Below are 11140 nucleotides of genomic sequence, written 5' to 3'. Positions count from 1 at the left end.
CGCGGAGTTTTACTGTGGCTCTTTTGAAGGCATGAGGAGGGACAGAGGAATAAGAAGTGTAATCTTCACCTCTTATCTCCAACAACCCCCTCCACACACACACATTAGCATCTGTTATCTCACAATTATCATATACATTAGTCAACACCTGTTTCACTTAGCCTCGTTTAATTAGGGACATTGAAACATTGCGCTTCACCCAAAACAATGCCATCCGACATGTAAAAGCGCAGTTTGTTTTGGTTCAGTCGAGAAATTTACAAATAAAAAATGTATGGCTCTGAGGCTGAATGACAACTGTTATGTGCTCCATTCATTTTCTCAATTATTTCATGAAATAACTGCAAGGAGTTTATTTTGGAGAATGGAACGAATCTTTTGAGGACACTTTTACGCGTGCGTAAAACATATTCCGTTTGTTTATTAGCTCAATTTCACACTATTGCGACGGTTAATTCAATTCAGAAAACAACAGATCTGTAGGTGATGAAGTGTCAGAAGAGACAGTAGAGACTGGCAGGAACTGAATTCAGGTCATTTTTAAGCTTTCCGCCGATTAGTGCTAGACATGAGAAGTGTTAAAATGACATCAAACTGGTGTGAGCTTCCTTGTCGTGAAAACTAAACAAGATGTTAATTAAAAGCATAACGAAAACGACATGTAAAAGGAAAACATATCGCCATGAAATGTTTAAAAAAAATTAACTCTGTGAAATGTAAAAAAAAAAATTACATTTTGTGCTGTTAATCAAAATTAGAACAATGACACAAAACCTGAAGACGATTTATATGATAAAAATGTGAGAGGTTTGGTTGCTACGTGGAGGTGAGGCTTAATTCTACGGTTCTTTATTCACCTCTCAAAAAAAAAGATGGTTGCATTTGAATTGAAACTTCGGTTCTCTCCCGAAATCACGGTGTTGCATTAAATAGCACGTATTTAGCCTCTCCGCGAAAAACGCTAAAAGGAACAGCGGAGGGCTTCTTTGATGGGATTTATTGCCAGTGAAAGCTGTAGGTCTTTTGAACGTAGCTGTCAGTCAATACCAGAGGGACCTCCCCACCCTCCCCCCACAGACACACGCTGGCAGTTGGGTGTATATAAATAGACTCAGGAGGTTGGATCGCAACTCAAACTCGAATAGCTGGGACGCAGGAAAGATGCCCGCATCGCAAACTGGATTTGGTAACTTCTTCTTGGAGAGGAACATCAGCATGCCGACTGGATATCAGATTCCGGTGCTGGGATGCCCACCGGGTGTGCAACAGCAGCATCTGGCAGCAATGGCAGCTGGGGTTCCCATAACATACTCAGGACTACAAGGATACAACTTTATCCCATATCCACACCACAGGCACATACACACATGGTGAGTTGGTAAAAAAGTATTTCAGTCATTAGTAGCTACATGACAAGCTCAAATGCAACATGGGTAATCATTACAGCCTACTTTTAAGAATGTGTTTAAAATCTGACCTGGAGTAGGCTAGCTGAACAATAGGCCTAATTCATTTTCATAAAAAGCTTCATCATCTTACAGATTTTGTTCTCACACACTAAGTTGTATAAGTTATGTGAGCCTACAAAGTCTAACAAAACTTTCTGAACACGTAAAAATATGCTCAGGAGGATTTCTCCTTCTTGCATTGCTGTCTATAAATGCATCACTCATTCAATTGTGCACTCCGGGTCGAGGGTCGCCAACTCCGTGCTTAATTGCTCATTCTTACGATCCTTCCTTGTTTTTTCCAGAACAACGGTTTCGACTTGAAGGCCGCTTCTCCCTACCATCACGCGCTCCTAGCTCGCGGGGGAGCTTTCTACCCGCCGTACCGTCCCGGAGTAGCCGAGGATCCAAGCAGAGTCGCCAAGGTGGCCACTCGGGAGAGCACCGGGGCGCTGAAGGCCTGGCTGAACGAGCACCTGAAGAACCCTTACCCGACCAAGGGCGAGAAAATCATGCTCGCCATCATCACTAAAATGAGCCTCACGCAGGTGTCCACCTGGTTCGCTAACGCAAGGCGACGCCTGAAGAAGGAGAACAGGGTCAGCTGGGCGTCTAAGGGGAAATCAGATGAGGAGGATGAGGATCATGAGGGAGAGAGCGACGATGACGACACCTCTCTGCAAAAATGTAATTTGGATGAGCGAGACGAGCAAGAGTCCCAAACTGACCGCGCAGACACAGACGAGCAGATCGAGGGCGCGTTGGACAGCTCAGCACCCGTCGACGCGCGTTTGGAGATCCCGCAGCAGCCAAGCAGCGAGCACGAAGATGGAGACCTTGCACTTGTCAAGAAAGTTGAAAAGAGTAACTCTGGTCACACGCCCTCAGCTTTGGAAAGTAAAGAAAACACTGCCAGTCAGAAACCCAAAATCTGGTCTTTAGCGGAGACCGCCACCTCAGACACTGTGAAGAAACCTCTGGACAATATTTACCACCCGGCCGGAAAACTGTGGGATGAATGGGCTACAAGAAACGCACTGTTTGTTCCGTCACGTTACACTACCCATGAAATTGTCTAAGCGGGTTTTAGACACAATAGTTATAAACTTTTTCCGCATCTTTTGCACTTTAAACTTTCAAACCTCAGGGATTGTATCCTGAAGTTTGCAGTGATATGAAAATGTGTTGTGAGACCAAAGACAAAAATGTTAGCTATTGTAAATAAATGTAGATGTATTTTTTCCAACACCAACCTGTAAATTATGTGTTTCCTTTGTCTAATCATGAAGAAATATTTTTGCTTAAATAAAGTTCAGCTTCCAGCGAAACTCTGACGTGTTTTACTGGTTGTATTTGACTTAAAATAATTCACATTTAGGCAGAATAATAAAGTAAATTAAGCCAAGTGCAAATGTGTTTCCTGTTTACCAAAGTAACCTAATGTTAAATAGTGTATTAATAAGGGCATTGCACAGTAGGTAACATTTTCTTTATTAGCCTACCTACAGTTGTGAAATGAGAAGTCGTACTTCTATTAAGTTAGGCCTTAATTTGCATATCAAACCCAAGTCTATTAAGTCTTCTCAAACAGGTTTTTGGTCAGCTTCTTGCTGGGTAATCCCTGTCATTAAACTGCCGAACACATTTTAGACCTCAGATTTCAGCAAAAAAAAAATTCACCATTAGGTGCAGTATGAAATTCCCTTCAGGTTAGACAGCAGCAGCAACAGACCCACAGGAGAAGGTGTTAGTAATGTTTCGGGGGGGTTGGCTTAAGAATTCTTCAATTAATCCTCCAGGTTTCCATGAAGCATAAATTCAAAGGGATGTACCTTCGTAAATCCGGAGATAAGAAAGCTCCAGTTGTCTTCTGGCCTCACCTATCCACGCAAATCCCTACAAACAGGAACACACAGAGGGCAGATTAGCCTTTATCTAAGCCCAGTATCTCACAGAAAATAGATGAATACAATAGAATGTCACGTAACTTCAAAATGTTTTGAACTACTGATAAAACGCAGTTTCAGCCTTAAAAAGAACATCCAGCAGTGGGCACCATTGAGACACAGTTCGATGAGCTGAAATTTCAACAGTGAACCTCTAGCGCCCCTTTAAGGAACTCAAGAGTAACTAGTTCAGCACGACTTATTCCATTAGAGCAGGGGGTTTCAAACAGCGGTGAAAGCGACAGGTGCATTAACTGTTCAAAAAACAACGCTAAGTTAGTCATTGTAGTTTGGCCCGGTTATTAAACACAGGCAATTAAGGTAGGTACTTTAAAGCCCCAGCGCCGACACTTTCCGTCAAAATATCAGACTCCTTCTCAGAATTAAACCTTCTTCAAATTAAAACACTCAGACATGGCGCACATATTTTTAGATTCTCTGACTTACATCTTCCCGAGAATGTCTTTATCTGAGATGCATGGCGAATAAACGCCCCTAAATCCTCGTAGAAATAATCGACGCTCCTTGTAACTCCAGAACTTGCCTGAGAATCTTCACGTTTTTAAGTTTTCTTCAATATCAAAGCAATCCAGTAATAGTTGTCTGTACCTTAATGAGTGCAATGCAAACATGAACTGCTAGTAGCTCAATCGGCATAGTTTTAATGCTACCAATTTGCCAAAATGGAAACAAATACAGGTTAAATGTAACTTCATAACTCACTGAATCCCTGGCAATATTATAGGCTACTTCCTGTTTAAATTCCCCAAAGCATCATGGGAAGAGTCGGGTGGGAGGGGGGCTGAAAACCCCTGCAGACACACAGTGACCAACAGCAGGAAAAATAAAGACTCACATTCAAGTGGTTTACATTTTATTGCAAGTAAAAAATGACATGCTTGCATGCACAGTTATCACCATAACACACAATTGTAACTCATGCAAATATGTACATAATTGTTTGTTAAAGAATTTCAATAAAATCATCAAAATACAATATAAACACACAGCAACAAATTAGCCCACAACTTTAATAATGCTACCAACTGTACAACTAATGCAGGTAAGTCATATAAACCACTATCTTCTAATTACACATTACATTCACTTCAGCACACAACGGAAATGTATTAACACTTAAGGAAACTATATACATCGTTAGGTGGTGAATTATATACAAGTGAAACATGGGGCAACAATACTTAACATTCATAATTTCACACTAGCAATAATGGATACCTCAGCGACAGCCGTTTTTAGTCTGTAAATGTCTGCGTTTGCGACTCCTGACGGGAGAGGATTTCTGTTTTCCCATTCTCTTGTGTCACAAAGTTTCCGTTTTCAGTAAAAACTACATCTGTTGACATCTCCTGGCTTAGTTCGTCCTCGTTTTCTTCCGGTGTCCTACCAAAACCCTCTTCTTGTGAGGTCTGCACCTCCGGTAAGGTGGACTCTTCATCAGTCTGATCAGTTGGGGTCGTTATTAGCACATTAGTACATTCTCTCAGTGGCTCCTTTTTTTCTGCCAGGCATGATTCAACACAGATCTGGAAGAGTTAAAGAGTGTTAAAATGTAGAAATATACAATATTACATTTTTTGTTCACATTTTTATGATTTTAAAGCAACAGCTTTAGTTTCTCACAGTATGTTTACATGCACTGTATTAATCAGATCACTCCACTTGGGAAACTTCCACAAAACACGGTTTCTTTTTTAAGGTAAACACAGATCTGTGCTGGAGTATTCATATATTTAATAGTATATCCTATAGATTAAATTTAATGTTATTTAACATAATAGTTTGACATGTTGGGAAATATTCACTTTCTTGTCAAATAAGAATTTCCATACCACTCTCATACCCGTACGCTAAATATGAAGCTAGTGCCAGCAGGCAGTTAATTTACACTACTGGATAAAAGTGTTAGCACGCCTCTATTTTCGTAGTTTGTATTAAAATGTAAGAAGTTCAAGTCCAGTGAAAAACCTTAAATGGTACAAAATTAAGCAACCAAAGTAAAAAAAAAGGTTTACGTCACCAAAACTGATGCTTCCTTCATTAATATTATATATAATACTGTACAAATAAAGCTTCTGAGGGTGTATTAACACAGGCTGTTCCAAGGTGTTTATAAATTGGGCCAACTATAGAAATTTGTTTTTGCATCGACTTTCAAGGCTTCGATTACTTCCGCTGCTGCAGAATAACTTCATCACTTGATCCCTAAATATTGTTTATCTCTGAAATTTGCATTATTTCTCAGTTTAGCTGACCTAAACTTGGTTGTTCTGCAGAAATGGAAGTAAATAAAGCCTTGAAAATTGATGTACAATGTACAATACAAACTAGAAAAATACAGGTAGTGTAGCTTAGCATAAAGACTGGAAGAAGCTACCCTGACTCTGTTGTAAGGTAAACCAAACACAATTTATTGTTTTTACACTTCTGTTTTTGTACAGATTGAATAAATTACATAACGTGTTAATTAGTGGGCTTTAGATGTGCTGGTAGATGGATTTTGTTACTTTTGGACAGAGCCAGGCCAGCTGTTTCCCTGTTTCCATTCTTTATGCTAAGATAAGATAATCTGTAGCTACTGGCTGAAGCTTCCTATTTAGCGTGCAGATATAAAAATGTATCAATCATCTCATGTAATTCTCAGCAAGAAGGCGAACAAGCCTATTTCCTATTAATGCCAAGCTATTCCTTAAAATGTGCATATCAAAAAGACACTGGAGTGGGAAATTAAAAACATGTTGGAAAGTAACATTGTTTTAGGAACTCATTATCCTGTCAATTACTGGTATTAATCAATTGCAAGTTGATTTCCAACATAATCATTCGCAGGGAATTGTCTTTTTGAGAGAATGTGAACATTAAGTGCATTTATGCATTTAGTGGTACTTAAGTACATATTCTGTAAGAGAAACAAATGTAGCAGTCAAAAAAAGCAATACAGAAATCCCAATTACATTTACCTTTACCTTTCCTTTAGCGTCACGTGTACCTAACACAAAAGGAAGAAAAGATGAGTGAAGTGGATTACTGAAACTTTAACTAATTAAAAATGGTATAAGAGACAGCATTTAGAGCACAACATACCTCTCCATTTTAAACACATGAATGCAGCTACTACCATAGCCACAATCATAAAAACCACAACACAGATCACAACTACATGTCCCCGTTTGGTTTCCTCTGCAAGAAAAAAACCCAACAAACATTAACTACATATTGATCCTTTCAGTAATGTCACTCACTTACAATTTATCATCTCCTATAAAACGGAATAATTAGATAATTTGGGTAGAATATGGTTAAATAAATACAGAACTCTCAATAAATGTCCTCCAAGACAGGAAATGGGTTTTACTGCATATAACTGAAAAAAAGTTAATTTCATATCTATCACACATTTGCATTTTAGCAAAGGAAGCACAAGTAAGGTGTGAAAAAAGAGGAAGTCATACATATTTCTAAAAAATCAATAATTTAGCTATTAAAACAGTGAAGTCTACACACAAATGTAGTGTAAACAGTGTGTAGGTGAAAGCTGTTAATCCCACAGTCCAAACCACAGACTAACATAGATTTATGAGATATACCTTCTCATTCCTCAAGAGTTTCGTTTTGAGTGAGACACCACTAACAGCTGCAAAGTGAGAAACATCATCTGCCTACACTGAACTTACCACAGATGTTGTCGGATATGTCTGTTCCGTTTTGTTGAATATGGTATCCATTCTGACATCTGAAAAGAATTTCACAGTGTTCTTAATGTCTCAATGTGATCAAAAGATTCAGATTCAGGTGATTATGTCCCAAAAAAGGCAGCACTTTGCTAATGTTAATGTTAATTGAGACTTTAAGACATCATTTTGGTTTGTACACATTAGCAACAAAATAAAGGAAAACCAACATAAGGTAGTAATATTCTGGGCCACTTCAAGCCTCCAGAACAGCTTCAGTGGTCCCTGATATAGATTATACAAGTATTTAAAACTCTACAGGAGGAATCAAACAACATTCTTCCAAAAGATATTTCCTCATTTGATGTTTCGATAATGGTGATGGAGAGTGCCACAGTTGACATGTCACTCTTCAATGTAAATGTGCTCACTCCGATGCAATACAGGTATGTTTAAGGTGTCAGTGTGCTTCAACCCAAGTGCTTGCTGGATCATCAAATAGCGTCCGTCACCCTCTCACTACACCCTTTCAATGTTGGAATTTGGGGCATTGCATCCAACAATTTCTTTAACAATCCGACAAGTACGGCTAATTCACGCAGTGATTGGCCATGTGTACGTGTAGGATTTGAACGTCTCTTTCAAACTCCATTTTTTTCATTTTCAACACAGCTACTTCTTACTACTTTTAGTGTGTACAACAATCAAGTGTTATAATATGAATGATTTCAAGATAAGATTGTCCAAACATGTGTGCCTTTATCCCCATATGACGATGATGGCCAGCTTTTTGCCCCACTTTGTCAACACTTCTGCCTTCAGATGTGGTTAGATGACCTGTCATATGAACTAGTCTTTTTCAAGCATGCTGGCACCTTTAGTGACTTCAAATAGAAGTTCAAATATAGGCATACAACCTAAAAAAAGTTTGACACCCTACTCACAGGAATTTTTCAATATTTTGGGAAACGCATTTTCTTGCATTTTCTAGCTGAGAAGATTGTCGTGTTTTTGGAGTGCTGCTATCTCAGTTTATGTCTTAATGTCTTGGAGTTCCTATACTTACTCTGTCCATTTCTTACAGAACCCGTACCATGAGCTCTCATTGGAAAATGTGCCTTTAGGGCATTTCCCACACACTGTATCATGCGTATGATTGCCTGAAAGCCAAGTGAGAAAATAATTCAGCACATTATGATAACAAAGCTGATCATTCTTTACATTCAGTGTAATAAAAAAAAGATTTTACTGCATCAAAAATATGTCGTACCTTTGGACTGAGCCTCATATCCTGGTTTGCAGGTTGTATGAGGCACACAGGTTATACATGCCTCACTGGAGCAGTGAAATCCCACTTGACATATGCAGAGGCTTTTTTTGACTTTGCTCTCTTTGACGTTCTCCTGAAAGTTTTTATCTGAAGGAAAAATGGACACAAGTTGAACGTTGTGCTACATCAAAAGTCTACCAAAATACTTACTTAATTAATTTGTCTTACTTGGGTCACAGTATGGCTGACGTTCACATTTTGGTTTATTTGTATAAGTTTCCTGATATTCATTCAGCCCACATTCTTTGCATTGAGGTTCCTGACAAGTGCCGAGACTCATCATACTGGTGCCTGAAAAACATAGCATTGCTTTATAGTAAAAAATGCAGTACTGTGCAGTATTATATTATTTGTCTCAAGTCTATGTTTTATTGGTGACATGTGCCTTAAAGCAATTGTTTGCCATTAAATACTTAGAGAGTTAGATGAAATGATTGATACCACTCTTAAGTTTTTCTGTTAAACACAACTACAGGCAGGAGGTTATTTGAGGGGGGATGGATGGCATCTCATTTCTTAGCAAAATGAACCCCCCTTCTCCATTCCCTAGTAGCAGAAAGAGTCCAGGGGCAGACGGGCTTTTTAGTTGACTATGTTATCTAGTCTGCCAGGTTAGAGGGGACTGTGACTCAGGGGGTAGAGCAGTTGTCCATTTATCAGAAGGTTGGTGGTTCGATCCCCAGTCTGTGTCTAAGTTTCCTTGGGCAAAATACTGAACCCCAAGTGGCTGTTAATTCTGTTCTGATGAGCAGACACCTTATCCTCTGCCATCAGTGTATGAATGTGATGTAGTGTAAAAATGGTTAGAAGACTAGAAAGGCGCTATGGTGCTGAAATTGTACCTTTTTCTCTCAGTTTGTTTGGATCGATATATTCTCTAAACCACCTCTATAATACGTATATTGAAGCCTTTATACTCTATAGAGTAGTGTCACCTTCATGATAAAAGTGACCATAGTTGTGCTCCCACTGGGACATCCCTGTTAAAAATGAACAAATCACCAAATGGCTACAGCAGGGAAACAGTTAGCTTAGCATACAGACCAGAATTGGGGAAACTGTTGGCCCATCTCTGCCCAACGGTGACAAAACCTGTCCACCAGCACCTCTAAAGATGATTAATTAACATGTTACATCTGATTTGTTTAATCTATACAAAAGTCTTAATGTAGAAACAAGAACTTGCAGAACTTCCACTGGGTCCAAGATTCCTTTCCACCAAAAGTCAAAAACCAAAGATATTTAGTTCACAATGATCTAAAACAGTGAAAAGGAGCCAATTCTCTCATCTGAGAAGCTGGAGAATGTTTAGGATTTATTTTCTTGGAAAAGTGAGAATCCTGAAGGAAATGGGGGAAGCTAACTGAAAGCAAAGGAAAAGGTTTTAGTATCAGTATTGATTCTGTTTCAGAAAGAGTATCTTGAAATGTGCTGCCTTTTGCAATCTTTGCTTTCAGTAGGCTATACATTAAATATTTACTTAACTTACACAGCTGTTGGAGGAACTCAATACATTATTATCTATCTAAGTGGCTCCCAATTGTTAAAATTTTGTCTTTAGGCACCCATATCCTCCATCTTTTTATGTCAGTGAATGGGCCACAGCCCCTCAAGAAAGAATAGCCCCTGTGAGTGTCTGTGTCACTACAATCCAATGTCCCAGGGGTGAAATAACATGTTCATAGAACATTTTTAATTATGCAACATAGTCTGCAGAGGAAATGTGTGTACATACCTGGACCACACATTTTGCAGCACTGGTTACCCTGCTCATATTGAGTTTGTGGGTCACAACGGGACTGAGCAGCTGTCATTGCCTGAAAAACAACAAGAGTGAGACATAAATAAGAGGTAGTTGTAACCTCTCTAAATATGGTGGGGTTTGTCACGACTGTTTGGTTCACTTCCTCACACAAGAAAGAGGCTGTGCTGGAAAGTCCCAAACATCCAACAAGCTGGTAACTCTGAAACTCAATAACAGCCAGGTGCATTTCTTTCTTTGTTTTACATTTTTGTAATTACTATCATTATTTTGCGTATCAGGATTCAGACAAAGCCATTTGCGAGGAAAACGAAAGTGAAAGTAAGTTTTTACTGCCGTCACAGGGTGTAACCTTGCAATAATATGCACACATTCGACCAGAATATCTGATTAAAGTAGACTTCTGGGTAAAAGATGGATGGAATAAAACTAAAACATAGCCTACATAGCTTACATTAACACAACCATAAGAAAAGTGGCATTGCAGCGATCTAACCTGAGACACTTTTAGTTATCCTTAGTCGAAATGTATAATTTTAACAACGAAATACATCAACCAGCTTACTCACCATAAAACCCCACATCACCATCAGCAGTAGATACATCTTAGTTGATTGTGTTGTCAGCATGTCAGATCTCTCTCCGCTGCACAGCTTGTTGTCACTGCTCTGGTCTGTGCGTGTTAACTACTAACGTTTCAAAAAGGGAGGAGCTGCAGCATGAAGGGTATTTCCCGTGTGATTTTTTTTCTTGACCATTTCCTGTAAATCCGGTATCTGAGCCTTGTATTCAGTTTGGTCTCTAAATGTCCAGAAGTAGGCTAATATTATTGTTCACGTTTATCAATACCCCAGCCGCATTTAGACTGGAATAATATTTAATTTTAGTGGACAGATGTGAAATGAAGTTAACTAAATAGTCATTCAGTGGTAGAAGAAGTAAAAATACGTACAAATACTCCA

The 11140-nt window shown here is 39.0% G+C and overlaps 2 protein-coding genes across 3 annotated transcripts; one reads left to right on the top strand and one right to left on the bottom strand.

Annotated features, from left to right (window-relative positions):
• The first annotated feature begins 1056 nt into the window (after window positions 1-1056).
• On the top strand, window positions 1057-2776 carry irx7 (iroquois homeobox 7). Its single transcript, XM_038721891.1, has 2 exons — window positions 1057-1370; window positions 1754-2776. Exons 1-2 carry the CDS (start codon window positions 1248-1250, stop codon window positions 2525-2527), a joined length of 897 nt encoding a protein of 298 aa, XP_038577819.1. The 5' UTR covers window positions 1057-1247; the 3' UTR covers window positions 2528-2776.
• Window positions 2777-4251: 1475 nt separating this feature from the next.
• cd40 (CD40 molecule, TNF receptor superfamily member 5) lies at window positions 4252-10897 on the bottom strand. Of its 2 annotated transcripts, none has more exons than XM_038721889.1 (9): window positions 10748-10897; window positions 10152-10233; window positions 8585-8707; window positions 8357-8503; window positions 8153-8246; window positions 7090-7148; window positions 6500-6595; window positions 6376-6404; window positions 4252-4941 (listed from the first exon to the last, which is right to left on the bottom strand). In XM_038721889.1, exons 1-9 carry the CDS (start codon window positions 10805-10807, stop codon window positions 4651-4653), a joined length of 981 nt encoding a protein of 326 aa, XP_038577817.1. In that variant the 5' UTR covers window positions 10808-10897; the 3' UTR covers window positions 4252-4650. The 2 variants fall into 2 exon arrangements, with proteins under 2 accessions (XP_038577817.1, XP_038577818.1); XM_038721890.1 differs by having other exon boundaries at window positions 6382-6404.
• Between the last annotated feature and the right edge of the window lie 243 nt (window positions 10898-11140).

Source organism: Micropterus salmoides, unplaced genomic scaffold (genome assembly GCF_014851395.1).
Source record: "Micropterus salmoides isolate LMB-PRFRI ecotype aquatic unplaced genomic scaffold, ASM1485139v1 Ms_hic_scaffold_16, whole genome shotgun sequence".
NCBI classification, from domain to species: Eukaryota; Metazoa; Chordata; class Actinopteri; order Centrarchiformes; family Centrarchidae; genus Micropterus; species Micropterus salmoides.
Note: the sequence above shows the minus strand (reverse complement) of the source record. Positions and strands in the feature narration are given on the sequence as shown.

Excerpts from the sequence above, each read along its gene's own strand:
- irx7 (XM_038721891.1), top strand. The coding sequence starts at position 1,248 with ATGCCCACCGGGTGTGCAACAGCAGCATCTGGCAGCAATGGCAGCTGG. Across the intron at positions 1,371-1,753 it reads CACAGGCACATACACACATG|AACAACGGTTTCGACTTGAA; the intron begins GTGAGTTGGTAA and ends TGTTTTTTCCAG.
- cd40 (XM_038721889.1), bottom strand. The coding sequence starts at position 10,807 with ATGCTGACAACACAATCAACTAAGATGTATCTACTGCTGATGGTGATG. Across the intron at positions 8,708-10,151 it reads CTGCAAAATGTGTGGTCCAG|GCACCAGTATGATGAGTCTC; the intron begins GTATGTACACAC and ends TATGTTTTTCAG. Across the intron at positions 7,149-8,152 it reads TTCTGTAAGAAATGGACAGA|ATGTCAGAATGGATACCATA; the intron begins GTAAGTATAGGA and ends AATTCTTTTCAG.